At 39.2% G+C, this 23,732-nt stretch overlaps 1 protein-coding gene, 1 long non-coding RNA gene and 1 pseudogene across 2 annotated transcripts; all 3 read left to right on the top strand.

The window, feature by feature from the left end:
* The first annotated feature begins 13,277 nt into the window (after window positions 1-13,277).
* On the top strand, window positions 13,278-14,852 carry LOC113273761 (annotated as a pseudogene).
* Window positions 14,853-14,856: 4 nt separating this feature from the next.
* On the top strand, window positions 14,857-16,080 carry LOC113273762. The gene is made up of 3 exons (XR_003322590.1): window positions 14,857-15,156; window positions 15,240-15,306; window positions 15,616-16,080. It is a non-coding gene; the product is annotated as an uncharacterized LOC113273762 (long non-coding RNA).
* Window positions 16,081-18,333: 2,253 nt separating this feature from the next.
* Window positions 18,334-21,842, top strand: LOC113275213 (transketolase, chloroplastic-like). Its single transcript, XM_026524667.1, has 7 exons — window positions 18,334-18,963; window positions 19,222-19,312; window positions 19,414-19,519; window positions 19,612-19,894; window positions 19,983-20,131; window positions 20,269-20,422; window positions 20,543-21,842. The coding sequence occupies exons 1-7, from the start codon at window positions 18,466-18,468 to the stop codon at window positions 21,500-21,502; spliced, it is 2,241 nt and encodes a 746-aa protein (XP_026380452.1). The 5' UTR covers window positions 18,334-18,465; the 3' UTR covers window positions 21,503-21,842.
* The last annotated feature ends 1,890 nt before the right edge of the window (window positions 21,843-23,732 follow it).

Genomic DNA, 23,732 nt, shown 5'->3' with positions numbered 1-23,732 from the left:
AATAAGTTCGAGGTGTATGAAGTGTTTAAGAAGTGGAAAGATTTGGTTGAAACAGAAACTGGTCTGAAGTTGAAGTGTCTAAAGTCAGACAACGGTGGTGAGTATGACAAAACAGAATTTTACAGTTATGTGCTACAAATGGAATTCGTTTGGAGAGGACAGTTCCAAGGACACCACAGGAGAACGGAGTAGCAGAACGTATGAATTGGACGTTGAATGCACGTGCAAGGTGCATGAGGTTGCAGTCTGGTTTGCCCGAGACCTTCTGGGAACATGCAACAGAGACGGCTGCTTATCTAATTAACTGGACACCTAGTAGTCCATTAGATATGAAGATACCATAGGAGGTTTGGACTGGAAAAAAGGTAAATCTTTCCTATTTGAAAGTTTTTGGTTGTGTTGGTTATGTTCATCTTAGTCCTGGTGAGATGTCTAAGATAGGTGCTCAAGCAAAGAAGTGTATATTCCTTGGTTATGGAATTGATGCTTTTGGGTATAAACTTTGGGACTATGAGGGTCACAAAGTTATTAGAAGTAGAGATGTCACTTTTAATGAGAATGAGCTGTACAAGAACCGGAATACAGCACAACTTGAAAATGTCAGGTCAAGCAACGTCAATAAGGAGTTGTATATCGATATTGATGATGTTTCTGGAAGAAGTGTGGAACAAGAAGAGCATGATGTTGTTGATGGCATAGAAGTACAAGTTGAAGAGACTTCTACTGCAGTGGGAGTTATTCCTACAGTTTCACAAGAAGTACGAAGATCGTCAAGAACTCCTAAACCAAACCCAAGGTATGCTTTGAATTATCTATTACTTACGGATGGAGGCGAACCTGAAGATATTAAGGAAGAACTAGCGACTGATGATTCAGGCAAGTGGAAACTTGTTATGGAGGATGAGATAAATTCACTTGATGAGAATGGCACTTGGGTGTTAGTAAAATTACCAAGAGGTAAGAAGGCATTCATAACAAGTGGATTTATCGGATGAAATCTGAAGCAAATGGAGAAATTCGCTACAAGGCGGGGTTGGTTGTGAAAGATTTCCAGCAAAAACCTGGTGTTGATTACAACGAGATATTTTCTCCAGTTGTGAAGATGACTACTATTCGAGTAGTGTTAAGTCTAGTGGCTTTTGAAGATTTCTACCTTGAACAGTTGGATGTAAAGACAGCTTTTCTTCATGGTGACCTAGATGAAGAAATTTACATGAAGCAGCCAGAAGGATTCATAGTAAAAGGCAAGTAAGAGATGGTGTGCAAGCTAAAGAAGAGTTTGTATGGTTTAAAACAAGCCCCGAGACAGTGGTACAAGAAGTTTGATAACTTCATGCATAGAAGTGGTTACTCACGGTGTAATGCAGATCATTGTTGTTACTTCAAAATGAATGGTTCTGACTACATCATATTACTACTGTATGTGGATGATATGTTGGTTGCCGGAACATCTCTACAAGAAGTTGAGAATTTGAAGAAACAATTAGCAAGTGAGTTTGCTATGAAAGATCTTGGTGAAGCAAAGCAGATTCTTGGTATGAGGATCATAAGAGACAGAGCTAAGGGTGTACTTATGCTTAGTCAGGTTGAATATATTGAACGAGTGTTGAAAAGGTTCAATATGGAGAATGTTAAACCAGTTAGTTCTCCACTTGGAAGTCAAATTCGTCTTTCAAGTATGCAGAGTGCAAAGACAGATGAAGAAAAGGAGTACATGTCTTACGTACAATATTCTTCAGCTATTGGAAGTCTAATGTATGCTATGGTGTGCACGAGACCGGATATTGCACATGCAGTGGGAGTAGTGAGTAGATATGCAAGCAACCCAGGAGAACAACATTGGGAAGCTGTGAAGTGGATTCTCAGGTATTTGAGAGGTAACACAAACGTACCATTGTGTTATGGAAAATGTGGTTCTATCTTGAGGGGTTATGTGGATGCAGACTTCGCAGGTGATGTAGATAAAAGGCGAAGTACGACTGGTTATGTTTATACTATGGGGTCAGCTGCAGTGAGTTGGAACTCACGTTTACAGAAGTTGGTGACATTGTCTACTACGGAAGCGGAGTACGTAGCGGTGACGGAAGCGAGCAGGGAGATGATTTGGTTACAAGGATTATTAGCTGAGTTGGGCAAGGAACAAGGAGATAATGTTCTGTTTAGCGACAGTCAAAGTGCTATACATTTATCCAAGAACTCAGCCTATCATCTTAGGACGAAGCATATAGATATCCATTATCATTTCATTCGGGATCTCTTAGAAGAAGGAGAGTTGAAGTTCGAGAAGATTCTTGGTTCGAAGTATCCGGCGGATATGTTTACCAAGGGAGTTACATCAGACAAGCTAAAGCTCTGCAAGGCTTTAGTTGGTCTCTCAGAATGAGGATCTGGGAAGGGAGCCACACTAACAAGAAAGTGGTTTTAGCACCGTCAATCCAAAGTTGAAGAAAAGAAGAATTGAAGACAATCAGTGAGTCTTCCAAGTGGGAGATTGTTAGTTATTGAAGACTAATTAATTATTTCCTAAAGTTAGCAGTGGTTATTCAGGGAAGGGATTTCCTAAACCGGTTAGAATTCTTGGTGGCCAAGTTTGTAACCTATATAAATAGGTAGTTAGGCCTTGTAGAATTTGTGTATTGTGTAGAATTTGTGTATTGTGTAGAAAACGATTAAGAGATCGGTGAGAGATTTCTTGTATGGCTTTTAGGTCTAAAGTTAGTGTTTCGTTGTGAGAGCATATTGGTGAGGAACAAGAGACAAGGTTATCGTCTCGGGTAAATGTTGCGGTGTAACTAAGGGTTTGCTGGGATTCACACGACGTTGTAATCGTTTTTCTTCATAGTGGATTTGAGTTGGTGCGGCTCAAAGTGGACGTAGACAATATATACAAGTTGTATGTATTGGTCGAACCACTATAAATCTTGTGTCTTGTGAGTTGATTTATCTTTCTCATATTATTATGGTTGCTTGTGCTTGATTTACTTATTATTCATCATAATATCTCAAGATCCGTTATTCCGCGGTTGTCAGTGATTATTCCCTAAGTAAATCCTGACACTTCACACCCGGATCACAGAAACATCACAAAGTTCTTTAAAGCTCAACTGCCAACCCCCATTCAACAGAATCATCACTTTCAGAATCATCAACCACTACCTGCGTATGACGACTTCTCAAAGATAAATCCGTGGCATCCATTCTTGGTCCAGCACTAAAAGCCGAAGTAATGAAGAGTTGATAATGTTTAAACTGAAGTAACCAAGAACCAAATAATGCCCCCTGAAGTATCACAAAACTGCCTCCAACTATATAGTACCATCGTCATCCGAAGTCGCCACTACTACTGATACAGCGTGACAGATGGAATACAACCCCGGAAGGATTGGAGTCTCCCTAGTTGCTTGTATTGGATTTGTTTTCTCTGTGAGACTTGAAGTTGCAAATGGAGAACCGAAGAAGGGGAAAGAAAAACCAAAGAAGTGAAGTTGTGACTTGTACGTCAACTACATGCAAAATCCGCACCCACTGTGATGTTCGTCGATCAGCTCCTTTTGAATATCTCATGCACCTCCGTTTCAAAATGCAACATCGAAAGCAGTAACTCTTATCGAATACCGAAAGGAACAAAGAATTTTAACGACAGCAGCTACCCCGGGTCTCCATCTTTTCTTACATCTCCAACCCGTTATCACTGCCAACACCAGCGACACCACGACAAGCCAATACTTGAACCTTTCACTATCACTCAATTACCGATGATGATAAACCACCACATACTCACATCACCTTCTCGAAAATAACCTATACTCCTACTCTTCTCGACTGCGCCATCGAAACAACCATGATCATCTCCATCACGAGAAACAACAGCAACCTATTCAAACAAACTCCAACTCCACTAAAATCTATCCCCGCCACCAAATCATCCCATTGACATCCAAAGACACTACTACTTCGACCATCAATTTCCGGGGTCATCAATCGGATGTCAACAGCGGCACCAGCTTTGTCAAAGCACGCATCAACAAGACCGCAATTCAGTCCATAACAGTACCTCAATAAAGCGGCATCGAAGTATATGGAGAGCAACTAGCGTGAAACACATGCATGATTTCGTCGCGAAGAGACACCGAGGTGTAAGCTGCAACTCAAGATGACTGCTTAGCTCAGCATATACATTTCAACAAGCCAGCTGAAGGCAAGAATGCAGACAAAGAGCATCCCAGCAAAACAAGCTCGGCTTACAGAGAAAGATCTTCAATCTAACTAAGCTAAGTATTTGTCTGCTTACCTCACAAATTCTTTCTCAGACATTTTCAAATTTGAATTATAGCTCTAACAAACTTTAGCAAATCGCATATGCCTTGCCCCATATGAACATTTATCTTGAAGCACTCAAGCTCTCGAAGCTGTGCTTACTGTTCACAATTTTGAAGCTGACGGTAACGGGTTGGCAAGTCGCACAGAAACGACCAAATGTTGAGAACAACGTCAACTCCAAAGACCGCGAATAAAGCTAACTGTTGAGGATTTGAATCCTACAACATCCACCGAAACCAAGCTCACACAAAAGATGTGAGCAGCTATTGAGGATTTGAATCCGATAACATCCACCGAAACTAAGCTCACACAAGCATGAGCATCTATTGAGGATTTAAATCCGATAACATCCACCAAACCAAGCTCATACAAAAATATGAGCAGCTATTGAGGATTTAAATCCGATAACATACACCGTGATTAAGCCTGTACGAAAGATGTGAACTACAAAGGTGTTGGAAAAAATACAGTTTTATGTGAATAAAAATTACTAATAAAAAGGTTTTTCCAAAAAAATAAAAATACCTTCCAAATTTATCTCTTAGTTTTTTACGGGATAAGTTTACTATATATTTTTTGGATTTGGGTTAGGGTTTTATATATGAATAACCTCTTTTTATTGCTGTTATATATAGAAAAACCTCTCATATATCCCCATGTGTTTTTGAGTACTTCTTCTTCGTTTTTCGATGTTTGATACGAGGGTTTTAAGTGCTAACGATTCGTGAGTTTTTCCGCTGCCAAGTTCTAGAAGGACAAGTTTGAATGTGCTATTCAAGCTTGTTAAGATTGTTGTATCTTGGAGGCAGATGTACCCGTAGGGCTATAGCATCATCTTTTTCAGAGTGTAGCCGGGCATTCTTGTCTTAAGGACAGTATGTTGAACATGCGCCTCAATCTACCATTACCGTTTCCTTGTTTCCATGGTGTTTAACAGGCTTTTCAAGACATTAACAGTTGACTAAGGAGAACACACAAAAAAACAGATAAGTGCCTCTTATATTATTAGTTGATTGATTAATTTTTAATTGTTATTAACCAACAATCTTAAGACAAGAATTTTTTTTAATAACAATTTTTCTCTGTCAGTTTCAATATCTAAAGATCATCATGGCCCCTAACGAAGCAAAAAGTCCGAGAGTTTCAAAGTCGGAGATTTCTTCATCGCAGTTATTTTATGAGACTGTGCAAGGTTCTCATGAGTTTAAGATAAACGGATATTCTCATGCAAAGGAATGGGAGTTGGTAAATACAAGTCTAGTGGCAAATTCGCAGTTGGTGGTTATGATTGGAAGATACGTTTTTTTTTTCCAGACGGCTGTGATCATGCTAGCGAGGAGTACGTATCCTTTTTCATTGAGCTAGCTATCCCTGGAGAAGTTAAGGGCATCAGTTGAAATCAAACTACTGGACCAACGCCAAGAAGACAATTTCATTCGGGTGCACTTAGACCGAGGCTTCAGAGCTATTACTCCCACCATTGTGATCCAATCTCTTACGCAATACGTGGGCAATGTCGTCAAACTTTTTATTTCTGAAGATGATACAGCTGAGAACTTTAAGGATGCAACAAGCTTGGATCTACTTGGTCCATCGGTTTTCCGTATTTGGAATCCGATTACAAACGAGCAAGTACTTCTTGCTCCTAGAAGATATACTCCTGTCCGTGTCTGTGGATTTTACTTCCATCCGCTTAAGAAGGAATACGAAGTGGTTTGTGTACGTACATCGCGTACTAAACCAAGATGGGACACTTTCAGATATATCAGTCGGTGCTTGAGAAAGAAAGGAGGGGAGATTATCTCGGAAAGACTGTTCAGAAAACAAAGCCTACACAACATAGTGTACGAGAATTGCGAGCACTGGGATTGAAACTTTTTGAACTTTAAAGTGAAGCGTTGGTCTTGATTTTTCATGAGTTGAATTTTTTGAACCCTAATAAGAAAGGATCCTTACGGATGAATGTCAGCAATGGAGTCTTGGAAATATCTCGAGTAAGAAAACAGAGAAGATGAAGAGTCGTTAGTTTGTGATGACACGGCAGGGTGGTGCTGCCAATACTGATGGCATATAATGGAACTCGAGAGAAAAGAGTCATGGTTTCTGTTTGATACTGGTTAGATTAAAGATGGAGATTGACCGGTGACTAATGAAGTAGAACATGGAGAAATAGGAGCTCGTGATGAAGAGTTATGCCAGTAATTGAGATGTTGGTTCATCAGGGATGCTGTTCATGATGGCAGTAATGTTGGTATACTTCCGGTGATTGCTGGAGTTGATCGTGGTGATGACGAGATCGAGATGAAGTCAGGGAGGCCGAGTCACGATGGAAAGATGAGAATCCCTTGCTTTGTTCCCAGTTGGTGTTCGGTTCATTGATTATCAGAAAGCTACGACATGTCTGGTACCTTCAGAGGTGTATCAACATTTGAACTTGATATTTGGGATACACCAATTGAGAAACTAAGAGTAGTTGCTGATGCTATGACTGCTGAGATGCACGCTGGTCTTGCTTCTGAAGGGAAATTTGGTTGAGCAGGCGGCTGCTTATACAGGAGAGGATTTTGTGCAGGGGAATTTGGCTGAGCAGGCGGCTGGTTGTACAGGAGAGGATTTAGATCGACACGATAATTTGCATTACTTAAGGCAGTCGATGTGGTTTGAGCTTACTTCTGGAGAGAGTTATTACCGCCTACAAAAATTCGAGACTTCTAGTAGAAGGTTCTTTGCTGTGGAGAAGCTCTACGCAATGACTGAAGACCTATTCGACGTCCGTTCCTATCCTTCTTAAAAATTGACTCTCCAGGCCTATATTGAATTGTTGAGGGTTCCGGACCTGCTGGTTGTACAAAAATATTATTGTAAAGCGATTGTCGGAGCCATCAGGTGCTATATAGCATTGGCAGGTAGGGTGAGAGAGGCCCAAGTCAGTAAAGCTGTTGGAGCATGTGTTTATTGTCTGTGTTGAAGCATCCTCGGCTTACAGAATCATTTGATGGTTATGGACTGTCCTAGATGCAACCTTAAACACCGACTTGTATGAGAGTGATATACTGCCTTTTAGTGGAAATGCAATACGAGTTGAGGACGAAAAATTTTGTGAGGTTGAATGTACTTAAGGGGTACAATTCTGTTTCAGTTTCTCATAATTGAATACCTTGCGAATTTACTTCAAAGGAAAATTATAGTATTGCTGATTCTAGTCTCTCACGCAAATAAGTGAAATGTTGATCCAATACATCGGAAATAGTATTCTCAATTTGGAAGGGGTAGGAGGGTGGAGAATGTATCTTCACCCATCACAGCAAACATATTCTCCAGACGGTGCAGCACCAGCTGTTTTTGATAATGAGTACACGCAGCAACCACCTCATGTTTACGCTCAGCAAGACGCCCTGTCTGGTTATAGTCAACCTACTACTCATGAAGCACCTCGATATGCTCAAGGTGGTCAGGTTGGTGGTCATGTGCCATATGGGACTACTCAAGCAGGTTACGGTGAGCATCCAGTTCCCAGTAGTAGTGCGGGCTACCGGTATCCTGGGACTGTTGAAGCTGGAAACAACAATTATCCTTATGAATTGTTTGATGATTTTTCAGCTTAATTAACAATTAATCTCTGTGTTGAATCCCTGACTTGTGCTTGTATAAGCTATGCTAGGTGCCACACAGGAAACCACATAAGATCTTGTTAGTCAGGTAAATAAATTGCGTGCAAAGATGAGGCGATGGATGCGGGAACTGGAACACTAGATTGTGTCAATGAAAGTGAGTCCTCCATCATGCAAAAACATACCTGGCAGAACGAGTAAGTTAATTTACAATGCATCTCCTCATGCAAAGGTGCTATGGAAATCACGTTAGGCTTAACAATCATGTGACTATATTTAAGAAGTTACTTAAGTTTGTACACCTTTAAAGTGATGTTTTGTGCAGAGAATTTCTACGAAAAGAGATGAGGATCATTTTGTGATGATTAGTTGTTGTACCCATTGCTGCTATGCACTAGCTCAAAGCAAGAGGTAAGCCTTAACTAATTTTAAATCATCTAAATGTGGGGGGCTGTCTGTCATAGGAATGCTTAACGTGTTCAAGGCCTTTTGGCCAGTTTGTTTGCAAACGCACATATAAAATTTGCTGGATATTAATGCATATATTTCGGTATTCCATTGTTATATATTTTACAACCACTAACAAATCTTAGATGTTGAAGATTTGGCAGGAAACTAATGTGTTTTAACGTGGTCTAAAGGATCAGTAAGTAATCAAAAGAAATTTTGAGGACATAGTTTCTGTCTAACGTGTTTATGTGTTGTAAAACAGATGTGCATATCCGCGTTTACCCTGGGAAATCACCAGGATGCTCTGATTAGAGGTCGAGAGATTGGAATGCATGAGGTACATGTTTAATTACAAATATGTGATATATATTGCACTAACCTTAATTTTGAGGTAGCTATAAAGAATGTACTAGTGAATAGTACATGTGATATTTACGATTTGACTGAAAGACCAAGTTGATTGATATGATCTAAAGGATCTAAGTGAACCAGAAGATATTCTGAAGGAAATTAGTCTTTGTCAAACTCGATGCGGTTAATGTGTGTTGTAAATGTGCAGTATAGCAGGTGTATACAAACACACTAGTATCTCAAAAGAATTACTGGGATAATCTGATCAGAGACTTGTGATATGACTTGTCATACTTGAGGTACATCTTAAATTGTGTATGTAATACATATTGTATTGACCTTAAGAGATGTTGTTGTTTCAGGCGATGAAAAATCTTAGCCTATGTGTGTATCCTCTTAAGGAGTGTTTGTCTAAGGAAGTCCTTAAAACAGACAAGATGAACTTGTATATTGAAGAAATCAAAGTTCGTGTGCTTTAATTCAAGCATAAGAGGAAGACGAATGATTAATAAGATGCTTCTTAGAAGATATTCCTCTGTGACCGAAGCCTGTGGCCATCATTGCAGAGACTCAATTGACTATGTGAGTCTAAAGTAAATGAGCAATGACAAAGTCTAGACATACTCGAAGAAGGCTAATTCGGTAAGACAACTATACTCTTTAATGAAGTAATTTTAGTTGATTCGTGAAGTCAAAAAGAGGTCTCAGTAGACATGTAAAGTCAAAAGAGAACCTCACAGACTTAGGGAAGTCAACAGAAAAATTAGTGGTCCTTTGACGAAAGGATTTTCTAAAGAGATAGTTCGTAATTATACATCGAGGGGGAATGGGACTTAAGCTCATATAAAATAAACTTGCCATGAAGGATACTCAACCTTGCTGACTGGAGATCCCAAGATCAAGGTTTCGAATGAGACAACTAATTTATGGTAGGTAAAGGTAAACACTATCAGAGAATTATATTCTCTCTGTCCCTTCCCTATGGTGTAGATGTGATATTGTGACTGCATGTGAAGGGTGACTTTTAATAAGTCTTAATGAGTTCCATAGTTTCAATTTAAGATTGAAGTGGAGTGTAGCAGTGAACACTCTTAATGGAACTCACCTATCTGAATGAGGAAGTGGGTCGCTTTCTATGAGAATATGAGCTGATTCTCTAGAGCATTCTGAGAAACAAGACGTCCAGGGCCAAAATGGACACAACGGCGGAGCTTGGCAGCAACCTTGGAGATATCATGTGTGGTTGTTATCGCGAGTTACACCAAATGTTAGACAGTTCAAGACCTAATGGACACTGGCTAATAAGTAGTTCAGGTAACCTCTCACTAAGCAAAGGTTCAAGACCTTATGGACACCTATACCTATTCGTGATACTTCTTGTTTTCCGTGTTTTATCGTATTTTTATTCATGTGGGGGATTGTTGGAAAAAATACAGTTTTATGTGAATAAAAATTACTAATAAAAAGGTTTTTCCAAAAAAATAAAAACACCTTCCAAATTCATCTCTTAGTTTTTTACGGGATAAGTTTACTATATATTTTTTGGATTTGGGTTAGGGTTTTATATATGAATACCCTCTTTTTATTGCTGTTATACTTATATATAGAAAAACCTCTCATATATCCCCATGTGTTTTTGAGTACTTCTTCTTCGTTTTTCGATGTTTGATACGAGGGTTTTAAGTGCTAACGATTCGTGAGTTTTTCCGCTGCCAAGTTCTAGAAGGACAAGTTTGAATGTGCTATTCAAGCTTGTTAAGATTGTTGTATCTTGGAGGCAGATGTACCCGTAGGGCTATAGCATCATCTTTTTCAGAGTGTAGCCGGACATTCTTGTCTTAAGGACAGTATGTTGAACATGCGCCTCAATCTACCATTACCGTTTCCTTGTTTCCATGGTGTTTAACAGGATGTTCAAGACATTAACAGTTGACTAAGGAGAACACACAAAAAAACAGATAAGTGCCTCTTATATTATTAGTTGATTGATTAATTTTTAATTGTTATTAACCAACAAAAGGTTCATACCACACAACGCCTTCAACTAAGTAGCGCAGTCGTCACCATTTCCTCCACTCTACTCTGGACTTCGATAACGACAAGTACCATGTGCAGTTCTACAGTTGGAGCCTTCATTCTTCTCAAACTTCTCAACAACCTCTCATCCGAAGCCTCAGTCCTACAAAATTGCACCAGTACCGAAACTTCGTCAACCAAAGCAGCAACAAGCCTTTACAACTTCCGCATGCAGCTCACGAATCCTCAGATGGATATCTAATTTTGAGTCAATGAAAAGTTCATAGAAATCACTACCACAATCTTCTCAGCAGAAAACCCCAACATGAATATGAACCCTAACTTCTCCAAAATCCAAAAAGTCCGTCATCACCTTCCTTTCAATCTCTAGATTACCTCGACAACATCACCAGAAATAAACCTCTATGAATCACACCCTTTTCTTCTTCGTCTGTTGATACACCCCAGATCAGCAATAGTAAATAGAGTCGCCATCTCTAGCTTCAGATAGAACAGAACATCGAGGCTGCCACAAATAAAGGAGGTAATGATACTTGTCGAATAGCACCATCGGCAACTTTGGATATGTATATTCTGCTCATCGGACGCGGAACTTTGATGACAACCTCCATTCTCATCTCGATCCTCAGAGAAGTTCACAGAGAAGAATGACTCGAAGAACAACATGGATCAATCCTCGTATAACAAAGAATATCTAAAAACCAGAACACCCTTGTTACCCCGACCACTTCTTAGCCGAGTCTTCCAACCAAATAGTAACTTCGACTCTCATTCATCCGAAGTCTTGAACTAATTAGTACCCATATAACAAAACCACACACACCCGCAAGATGACTTTGTCAATATCATGAATATCGATAAGAGCAACATGAACTCCACAAGCCAGAGGACGACAGGGGACTCGGCCACAACACTAAGACTCAGCAGGGACACAGTCATGATTACATAAATGATTCAAGAAGATAAGTGGACTATAAGTGCATGCAAGCGCGTACAAAACATGATTAACACAAGTTTTCGAATCCGAAAAGAAAAGAGGGGGGAGGAGATAAAGGAGGAAACGAGGAAGTAAATGATAAAGAATAAGCCAAGTGAAAGACCACCACCCTTGTTGTTTTCCTTACAACTCTCACATACGAGACTGGATCAGATTATAAGAAGAGACAAAGCATATGATTGTTTGCCAAGACTGGCAAGCCTTTGACAAACAGCCAGGGGGCTGATGATGTAACTACCCAAATATGATAAGGAAGAAGAAGTATGAGTGGGGGCTTCCGCTAATGTAGGATTGACGATACCGGCACCACAACTACTTGCAAGACTCCGCAGAGAAAATCCCAACAAAACCAAACCAGCTCCATGAGTTATAATGAAGGAAGACAAACTATAATATCTCTACTCGGATCCCCAACAACACTTTTCTATTAATCAAGAACAAAACAATTTGTTGACTAGGTACGCAAAGAAAATGAGTTGTCGAGATCCGGAAAAAGCAGAAGGCAAGAGACCTCGGCACGAGTAAAGCCGGAACCATCATCAAAACGGACTCTCAGCGGGTCCAAGTCCTCTCAAAGATCATACCAAAGCAATGTAGCAATTCCGAAGACGCTTCAATCAGCCGATGCAGATCCAATTCCGGGGCCACGATCAACAGGGGGCTTCGGCGAAGACGAAAGGCAAACCCAGGTTTACAACCAACAGGGGGCTCCAAGTTAAAACGAGAAGATGGATCTGAAGTCATGGTCAACAAGGGGCTTAAAGAAGACAAGAAGGCATATCGAATCTAATCCAGAGACACGTTCTAAATACAATCTATGACTGACTGCCAAGCCTGCGAGTCTTGACAATACAGTCAGGGGGTTAATGTAAACATGGAAATTTGACCAAGCCCAACGATAGTGATGGAAACCCCGAGTGTGACCCTGTGTTACCATTAGCAAAGCCGTTGTCACCAAAGTCGGGGCCACTATAGCCGAGGTCACTATAGGCGAGGATGCAACACAAGTGGGCTGCCCCTAAAGATGGGTTGCGCTGAGGAAGATAACCAACGGGTGCTTATATAACCTCGGCTGTAATAGTACACGTGTACGAATAATAATGGAAGACTTAAGAAAGGTAAAGAAAGGTATCAAAGTACAAATGTACGGTACTTATATGTCAGGCTTTGTTTATAAAAGGAGAAATTCCTCCCGGAAAGCTCTCTAGATAATTGTATTGTGTATTGGGATTAGTCCCCTGATAACCTTATAATAATATTTGGGTATTTACAACGCCCTATTAAAAATCATTCTGACCAGATCTTGCAGATGACATAAGAAATGGGTATCGCCGTAGCGTACACATAAAAGGCAGCATCGTTTCATTTGGCAAGAAATGTTTGGTCGTTGTGTACTCCGATAGAGGACCGGCAAATCATTTATGACGCATAAATAAACCAGGAAAATTTTCTTGTAGCTGAATTGAAACGCGGGAAAATTTTCAGCGAAACCCTCGAGAGAGAAAAAGAAAATGTAAGTAAGCAGTCTTCCTCTTTCACCAACACAACGAGGGAAGCTGATTTCTGCTGGATACACTACTCTACTCTCTCTCTCAGTCTCTCCTCATCAACTTGCTCGTGGTACTACTCTCTCTACTTGAAACCCTAATTTTAATTCTATAATTCAAATTTGGGATTTAATCTTGTAACTGTTATTTTGGAGCAGATTTGAATGTTTCCCATGAAGAAGCTATTGAGATTCTGAAGATTGCACTGAAAAATGGTAAAATGGGCGAATCAAATTCAACCCATTCTGTTGTTACTGGTAATTACTCAATTTCTCCTACTTTTTAATATTTCTACTTTGCGGTTCTAATTGAAGCATGTATATATGTATGTTAAAAACCGAACCCTATTATGAAATTGTCATAGCAAGATGAATAAATATCATAGAGCTAAATCATAAAGGCAATGAAGGTGGATTGTATGGCATTGCATCATGCTGGTTGCATTAGATTAATATATTCGACCCTAGAACATGCAGCAGTATGTGATATATGTCTCATTGCCCCCTAGGTTGCAAGTTCAAGGTACTAAGTGGTTCTTTAGAAGTTAAGAATTGGAGATCTCGGCTGTATTTCTGCTCTATGTGATAGAAAAGTTTCTTTGCAGTCAAATTAATGAGTGTGTTCACTTGAAAAAACTCAGTTGATTTCCTCTTTAGTAGGATAAATAACAAATATGCGATTTGTGTAATTGAGTATATTGGTTTGCATGTTATGCAGGTGCCCAGAGTGCATGGGATATGCTGCATGAAGAGGATATGATGAGACGGATTACAACCTCTTGTGGAGGGGAATTAGTTGTAAAGAAGTGACTGAGATTGGTTAGTTACTTCAATGTAGTCAATATTAAGGATCTTATGTTTCAGTTTCACCTCTCCATTTGCGTGTTTCAGATATCATACACTATGTAAACTTGTCTTTTGGTACTTGACATAATGGTTTTCAGGTGGAGTGCCGGGCATTGGCAAAATACAACTAGGGTATGGATTTCTCGCGACTATTGTTTTAGTCCATGTCGTACATTGGGGGTTTCTGTAGCATGTTAACTGTGCCTGACTATATCATGCAGGATTCAGCTTGCTGTTAATGTTCAAATCCCAGTTGAATATGGTGGCCTCGGAGGAAAGGCAGTTTATATAGGTAATTCAATTTTTGGTATTGATAGCTTTTTTGCTTCTCTCCTTTTTCATATTTTAACTTCAAATATTTGTATTTGTGTGATACACAGATACAGAAGGCAGTTTCATGGTGGAACGTGTTTATCAAATTGCTGAAGCATGTGTCGCGAACATTATGGAAAATCATGTACCTCAGCGGAAAGATGCTCGAGTGTGCCAAAAAACCATGCAGTGTAACAGTTTCCTGGAGAACATTTTCTACTTCCGGATATGCAGCTACACAGAGCAAATTGCCGCAATAAAGACTGTCCTCTGTAACCAGTGCATTAGGTTTAGAAAGCGTTCCACTTTTTAGTATACACTCCTACTGGTACTCATCTATTCTGCCTTATCTGTTTTCTTACTTTCTATATTCGAACAAACAAGAAACGCAATTAACCTTCTCATTACATAATCTAGATCATGAGTTTCTACTACATGCATTGTTCATGGTAATGTATAAACATCCAATGCTCGTATAAGCTAACCAGAAAAGAAAAAAAGTAACAGTAGCATTTTTGATAGTGAAGGTCACTCGTTTTCTTGCACCTTAATTTCTTTTTGTGGTATGTTTATATTCATGGAATCACGGGTGGTCACTGACACTCCCTGGTCATTCGCCTCCATCCTCATTTCTATTGGTTGATATGTTAATTCGTGGATTTCCCAGCATGAACTAGGGAAATGCGGTACTAGTGTCTCTTTCTCTCAACTGTTGCTACTTTCTTGGCTATTTTTATTTGATTTATCTGATAGATTTTCCTTCTTCTAGGTGGTACTATTAAACCAAGTGACAAATAAGGTTGTGGAAGGCTCATTCCAGTTATCACTTGCACTAGGTAATTCAAATTTCATTTTTCTTTTCGGCTATTTATTACCTTTACTCTTGTTCTTTTAGTTCCCTCCATTAGAAGTTCCAAATAAAAGTTTTCAGTATTGCATGGATTGATGTAACCTTATAGTCTCATGTAGTTTTCAACCCAACAGACCAAATCGTCTCATTTTTTTTTATTTTAATTTTAAAAAAGCACAAATTATCAGAAGGTTTAACTGCCGATGTGTCCCCAGCACAAGTTCTGGAAGGGTTTCATATGGGGTCTTTTCCCCAAGTAAACACATTAGGCTTTAAAATTAAATTTGTTTTCCAGGTGATAGTTGGTCACATGCTTGCACAGATCGTGTAATTTTGTACTGGAACGGGAACCAGCGGTATGCATATATTGACAAGTCACCCTCGTTGTGGTCAGCGTCAGCTCTGTATTCTGTGACAGGTAAAGGGATACGCGATTCTACTTCGCATTGTAAAAGAACTAGAATGATGTAGTCCAGTGTACAGACTTTCTATGTTGTTTCATTGTTTCCACAAGTAATTATAGTATATCGAGTGGAGGATGGTGAGAAACCAATAGGGACCCCAATTTTTTTAACGATTTTGGTTTATGCAACCTTCGGGTTGCATCTTGGGGCACATAATTTTGAGAAATTAAACACTAGGAGATGAAACAGTAGAATTTGTTGTTATCCATGAATACAATAATTCAACTGTAGTCGGTCGATGATGCTCTTGAAAGCTTGGTGTGTAGATTTGGCGAAGCTGAATTCCATCCTGGTCCATAGAGGTAAGAAATATGCAAAGAATATGCTTTAAGATGTCATGGGCAATTTTGCTTGATAAAGATGTCCTTCCTAGTTGTACGGTTGTGGACATGCCCATATATTTCTGATCAACATAATCAAATGTTTATTGTCACTGATATTAATTTCTATTATCAAAAAGAAAATGTGGAGTGAATAGAGGTCAATCAGATTATCCATCTCTGTCGCTCTCTTGGTAGCTTTTAGAGCTATCTGAGAGATGCTTTATGTGGTATATTATTTCACTTTAGATCCTGCCCTCTTACTTGGAAAGTTTTCTGTTGGAAAATAGAAAAGGGGAATTCTCACTTGGGGTCTCAGTTGGGCTTGCTTGCTTAGAAACTAGAATCATCCTCTGTAGTTTTAGCAGGAGATTATAGCTTTAGCCTTGTGATATTTTGAGTTTGAAAATTTCAGTTCACTTGCCTGCCCCCATTATAAAACTACTCTAGTACTTTTCAATCCAACAACTCCGACTCAAGGAATAGAGGATAATATTAGCAATCTCGACATTGTGGTCTTGGTTTGTATGACCTGTTCAAGATTTTAAAAGTTTAGCATGATGCATGGCCAGATTTAAGATTCTCAAACCACATAAAAAACACTACTATGAAAAGTCTAATTAGAAAATCATATTCTTAAAAAGAAAACTATGTGGAGAAAATCGTATTTGTCTAAATCTTTACTGTGATCTTATGATTCTTTAATTTTCGAGAAAAGAAGTCTAAATGATCAGAATCTTAGTCTAGCCAATTTTGACCTTAACTCCAAAGGTGGTTTGCCTCGTCGAATTCGAATTTAGTACTCTATCCCAAAGCTTGCATTATGGGAGTATCCCTGGCGAAACGACAGTCGGGGGCTAGTGAACCTGGTCGATACCCAGTTGAGTCGGTAGAGCCGCCTTCAAAGCTCGAAAAGGCAGACAGACAAAGTTTTGCCCCTCACACCTACCACACCTCCTTTACTCCTTTCTGCAATTTTTGAAGTGGTGACAGTGTGATCTTCAAAGTTCAACCCACCAACAACACTATAAAATAATGAGCAAAACTATTTTGCTTATTAATTAATTAATTTCTGTATTCGTATTTTAAGATCATGAACATTACCAACACCAGCCAGCCACCTCGTTGTGACCGAACCCAACCCTCAAAAGTCACTTTGTTTTTAGTACCAACCCGATATGGCTCGTTAGCCGATGATGATCACGGCTCACTTCGATATGGCTCGTTACCGGTATACATGTTAAGGAGTCATTAATAGCTCATCTTTATCTTGTTTTTCTAATTTTTTGTCTTGAAATTTGGTTAATTTATTAGAATTGTAGTTATCTTGTAACAAGATTTACATGATTTTTATAAAAGGCTAATTCCATTTACACCCTTATCATTATATAATATTAAATCATACATTCACTTCGGTTGCTTGTAATTTCACATGTACACATGCTTAGTGCTTAGCTTACAATAGCTTACTAATAATCGTTTGAAGCAACAGTTGATTTTAATTTTTATCTAAAAATGGATTTTGGTGTTTATCTAAAAAAATTGCGAGAAAAAATGTTTATCTTTAAAATACCCAGTTAATTATTTGTATCCTTAATCGGCAATTAATATATCTCCGGTTGAAGTACAAACATCCAAAAAAAAAAAAATTATCTCCAAGATCTATCAGAAAAGTATCGGTGCCGCCCCCACACCGGCGATTCTAGAATTAATGGCATTCTAAAAGAATTTTCACTGTAGATTTTTTTTTATTGGTTGATTTGATGTTGACGAGTTTTGAACTCACTCGTATTATCACCTAATAATTTTATCACTACTTCAATAACACCTGCCGCAGTGGAAACACCTCTCAATGAACTCTGGATAGTATCATTGCTGCACCCATTTGCAACCCGCAAGTACCAGCTCTAAAAAGTAAAAACCACAAACACTTACCCTACAGATCACCAACTACCTTATACCTAAAGCGTAATGGACCCCACAAACCGTTAAATTGTCAAAACACTCGGCTAACAAACTGTAGGCTGCTAATATGAGCCAATCTCATCTCATTCAGCTAACTTCGAGTCAGAAAAAAAATCAGAAACAAAAGAACAAGAAAAACGAAAGGCAATCAAATTCCTACCCTCACTGAACGACTCAGATCTCCCTCATCAAAAACCAACGGTCAGATATCATCTCTAATCCTCTCTCCTCGTTTATAACGGCAAAGATAAAATGAGATTTTTGTTGGTTGGTTGAGAGCTCTGCTTCAGTCAGTCCCTCTTCTTCTTCATCATCACCAAAAAACCAACAAGAAGAGGAACAGAGGATAAAGGAAAAAATAAAAATAATTCCTTTATTCCGATAATAGCCTCAACCATGGCAGCATCTTCATCACTTACAGTATCACAAGCCCTAGTTGGCAGAAAAATCTCTGGTATTAACACTTCCTCGCGTTCTCAATCATTACCTGGATTCAGTCTAAGTACTTTATCAGGAAGAACATTGAAATCTTCATTGATATCATCGATTGCATCATCAAGATCTAATCGGGTTAATACACCATCGTTAGCGAGATCTTTGGTGGTTCGTGCTGCAGCTGTTGAGACTTTGGAAAAGACAGATACAGCATTAGTTGATAAATCAGTGAATACTATTAGATTTCTAGCAATTGATGCTGTTGAGAAAGCTAATTCAGGTCATCCTGGTTTACCTATGGGTTGTGCACCCATGGGTCATATTTTGTACGATGAAACCATGAGATATAACCCTAAGAACCCTTACTGGTTTAACAGAGATAGATTTGTTCTTTCTGCTGGTCACGGTTGTATGTTGCAGTATGCTTTGCTTCATCTTGCTGGTTATGACAGTGTTACGGTGAGCCATTTCTCTTCAATTTTGACTTTGATTATATCAATTTTGTGATTGCTGTTTGGAAGCCTTTGCTAGATCTAAGGTTAATTGATTAAACAATATGGTTTTATGTAAATTTGGATCTGAGTTTTGTAAAAGATGTAATTTTTTGATGACCCAGATAAGTAGTATTTAGATAATATATGTTGAATTTCAAATTCAAGCATAGTTTTTAATCTGTTAACATTCTAAGTTATTTGGTGGTTGTAATTGTTCTTGTAGACAGAAGATTTGAAGACTTTCCGTCAGTGGGGAAGCAAAATCCCTGGTCACCCTGAGAACTTTGAGACTCCCGGTGTTGAAGTTACTACAGGTTTATTTCTATTCATTGAACTCTTTGGTTTGATTATGTTAAATGTTAATACTTTAACAAGTTGAGCAATTGGAAGTGATTCATTTTGTTTTCTTGTTCAGGTCCCCTTGGACAAGGTATTGCTAATGCTGTTGGATTGGCACTTGCGGAGAAGCACTTGGCTGCCCGTTTCAACAAGCCTGACAGCGAGATTGTTGATCATTACACGTAAGAAACTCTTTGAGTTTTTTGATACTTTATTCTTTTTACTTAGATAAGAATTTAGATACCGTGATTACTAAAATGAAGATAATCATCAGGTACTGTATTCTTGGAGATGGATGTCAAATGGAGGGAATTGCAAATGAAGCTTGTTCGCTAGCTGGACATTGGGGACTTGGAAAGCTGATTGCTTTCTACGATGACAACCACATCTCTATTGATGGTGACACAGAGATTGCTTTCACAGAGAGTGTAGATACCCGTTTTGAAGGTCTAGGATGGCACGTAATTTGGGTGAAGAATGGCAACAATGGTTACGATGAAATTCGTGCTGCCATCAAGGAAGCAAAGGCTGTCACAGACAAGCCCACTTTGATCAAGGTTTACTTTCTTTGTTATTTAAACTCTTTCTTACTTCAATTTTCTTAGTGATTGCTTTCGTTTAACATTATTTTTGGTATATTTTCAGGTGACTACCACCATTGGTTTTGGTTCTCCAAACAAGGCCAACTCATACGCCGTACACGGTGCTGCATTGGGTTCCAAAGAGGTTGATGCCACAAGGAAGAACCTTGACTGGCCATTTGAGCCTTTCCACGTGCCAGAGGATGTTAAGAGGTAAGAAAGATAGTAACTCTCTCTCTCTTTGACAAATATAAGAAAAAACATCAAGCAGATTGGTGAAGGCTTTATTCTTAGACATGTCGATGGTATCAAAGTTAGTTGTATAACTCTGGGCTGCTCATGTTTTAAAGCCACTGGAGCCGCCATACTGCTGAAGGCGCTGCCCTGGAAGCTGAATGGACAGCTAAATTTGCAGAGTACGAAAAGAAGTACTCAGAGGATGCTGCAGAATTTAAGTCCATCATGACTGGTGAATTCCCTGCTGGTTGGGAGAAGGCTCTTCCTGTAAGTAGTGATTAAACTCTTGCACATATTCATAACCATGCATATATTCTAAGTTTATCATGTGTATAGAAATTGTAAGACAAACTGATTAAGTCTTGATAATTTCCCGTGTGTCAATAGACTTACACTCCAGAGATCCCAGCTGATGCCACCAGAAACCTATCCCAGACGTGCCTTAATGCACTTGCTCCAGTCCTCCCCGGTCTTATTGGTGGTAGTGCAGATCTTGCTTCCTCCAACATGACCTTGATGAAAATGTTCGGAGACTTCCAAAAGGCCACTCCAGAAGAGAGAAATGTTCGATTTGGTGTCAGAGAGCATGCTATGGGGGCCATCTGTAACGGAATTGCTCTTCACAGTCCTGGTTTTGTCCCCTACTGTGCAACCTTCTTCGTTTTCACCGATTACATGAGAGGTGCCATGAGAATTTCAGCTTTATCTGAAGCTGGAGTCATTTACGTCATGACCCACGACTCTATTGGTCTTGGAGAGGATGGTCCAACTCATCAGCCCATCGAGCATTTGGCAAGCTTTAGAGCCATGCCTAACATTCTTATGCTCCGTCCCGCTGACGGAAACGAGACTGCAGGATCATACAAGGTTGCAGTTGAAAACAGAAAGAGACCCTCAATTCTTGCCCTCTCACGTCAAAAGCTTGCAAACCTTCCAGGAACCTCCATTGAAGGAGTCGCCAAGGGAGGTTACACAATATCAGACAACTCTACAGGTAACAAACCAGATGTCATCTTGTGTGCTACTGGTTCAGAATTAGAAATTGCTGAAAAGGCCGCTGGTGAGCTCAGGAAGGAAGGAAAGGCAGTTAGGGTTGTTTCTTTTGTTTCCTGGGAATTATATGACGAGCAGACCGACGAATACAAGGAGTCTGTTCTTCCAGCTGCCGTCACTGCTAGGGTTAGTATTGAGGCAGGTTCAACATTCGGATGGCACAAGATTATCGGAAGCAAAGGAAAGGCTATTGGTGTCGACGGTTTCGGAGCAAGTGCGCCTGCACCAATTATATACAAAGAGTTCGGCATCACATCAGAGGCCGTTATCGCAGCAGCTAAATCAGTTATGTAGATTGTTTTCTTTGTCCTTTTTTCAGCTGAAGCTTATTTGTCATTTTGGTTTTTGGATTTCTGCTCTTCCAAATTTAGAAGTGACACCGGAGGAGAGAGGCCTGTCTTTAAGAGTAATTCGAGTTCAGAAAAACAGCCTCGTGAACGAATTATAATAATAATTATAAAAAGAATCAAAAAAGCTTCCCTGTTTCGTCCACAGTAGTTTGTATCTTCACATTAACTGATGAATCAGAGTTGTCTTATTGAAATTCATGAGAAACAAAATAATGTACCTTCTTTTCACAGTTTCTCTTATAGGATCCATTTGTTTTATATCAATTTTATGCACAATTTCTACAGGGTCTTTTCTTTCATCTTCTATGTTTCCATTTTCTTCATTTAGCAAATAAAAGGTTGTCGCCTCTGAACCAGGTCATGGTTGGTGTCTGTGCATATCCAGTCCAATTGTCTAGTATTACAGCAAGGTTTCCTTTATTCGTTTTTGTATATAGTTTGGCTGTTGCTGTTGTGCACTGCAAATACCTCAGGTTAATCAATGTTTGAAGTTTCCTGTTTATCTTTTACAAGATTTATCCTTAAAGCTGTGAGCAGTTTGAGTTTTTAAGGGATGAGGATTGGATTAGGTATTGAATTGAAGCCATTCAGTTAGGGTAAGGTTAACAGTTTATCTATCAATCTTTCTCATATCTGAAGGTGGTTTTTCTTGCTTTGCTCAAGCCATTGAATTCAAGGGATTACTAGGACCCATGACTCTGGTGGATGAGTTTTATGTCCTTTTGCCTATCCATATTGAATTGCAGATTTTTAAGCTGTTGCTTTCTTCTATTTTGTAGGCTTGTGTGTAGAAAGTTATGGGGGTGTTGAACCAATCAATTCATAAATCAGTATCTAGAATATCTTCTGGCATCTCTGCTTTTCATTCGTATCTGATATCTGTTATACAGCTTATAAAATCTTCCTGTTTACAAGTATTATTACTAGTAGATCAAACCTAGCCCATGCGCAGACGACAATGAACACATAAAAAAGGATTTTATTTCATAGAGAATTAGCATATCCCCTCTTATTCCCTCCAAAGTTGTGTCGCTCACTGACTCACAACTCAGCCTCACTAATGAGCCGACATTTTAAATCTACTAAGCTATTTCACATGCCGTCACTAAAGAAAAAAGAAACACATTTTATATTATTACAAGTTCACCAACAGAGCTTTCAGCTTACGTGCATCATATGTCATCTCAATCAAGCTGTATGTGTGTGTATTTACTAATGATGCAGTTTAACAAAATTTGAAGAGGTTGCATCATTCTTGTCTGTGATGCATCCCTGTGGTTGCGAGGGGAAAACTGCAGGATAATGCACGAGGAGTAAATGGCGCATAACGACTCAGCCTTGGGTTGGCCCCTATGATGCTTTGCGGCTAAGCGGTGTTGGAGGTTGTAAAACCATCTACTTCGTTTTTGTATCTTATCCCTTCGTGCGGAAATAAACTTGTCTTATATGCCACAGAGTTGTTTTTGCTGATGCATGAAGGAAAGCCTGGTCGTTGTTTAGGTAGGAGATGCACTATTAAGATGGTTTCCCATTCGAAAAGTTGGTGATGCATTTGCAATCTCCTTCAATGGAGTATCCTATAGTCAGTAACATCTGATAGAGAAAATGAATTTATACAATAGTTTGGTTTTTTGGTCTTGGTGGGATTGGAACTTAGGATCTACTGGTCACTAAGGACACTAGCTCATTTTCACTATTTGTGAATGAACCTTTAGTCCCACATAGGGAAAACTAAAGATGATACCTCTCCATAAGTATTGAATTTTTTGATATTAGAGTGGTCCTTGGGTCATTAACACTTTTGTGCGAGGGAGAGGACTTAGGCAATGGGCTAGTTGGTGCAATCGCACATTTTTACACACGCGCGGTGTTTCGCACGCCGCCGCCGTCCGTCCGTGTGGGTGTGGACTTATATTTTTTTGGCAAAATTATCGAATTAATATTTGAAACAAAATAATTCTTTGGGCAACATTATGTTTATGCATGAACGTTTTTATATCAAACTTAAATTTGCATGAACGTTTAATATCAAACATAATGACGCATGAACGTTTCAAATCGATATTGTTTTAATGCGCGTTTATGAGACCTCTCTCTATTCTCCCCTATATAAAGTGATCACTTTCTCTCATTTCGTTTTGTGTCCAGAAGAGCTATTATCCTCTTCTTTTCGT

Source organism: Papaver somniferum, chromosome 4 (assembly GCF_003573695.1).
Source record: "Papaver somniferum cultivar HN1 chromosome 4, ASM357369v1, whole genome shotgun sequence".
Classification (NCBI taxonomy): domain Eukaryota; kingdom Viridiplantae; phylum Streptophyta; class Magnoliopsida; order Ranunculales; family Papaveraceae; genus Papaver; species Papaver somniferum.
The sequence above is the reverse complement of the archived record's forward strand: the minus strand, read 5'-3'. Positions and strand labels throughout refer to the sequence as shown.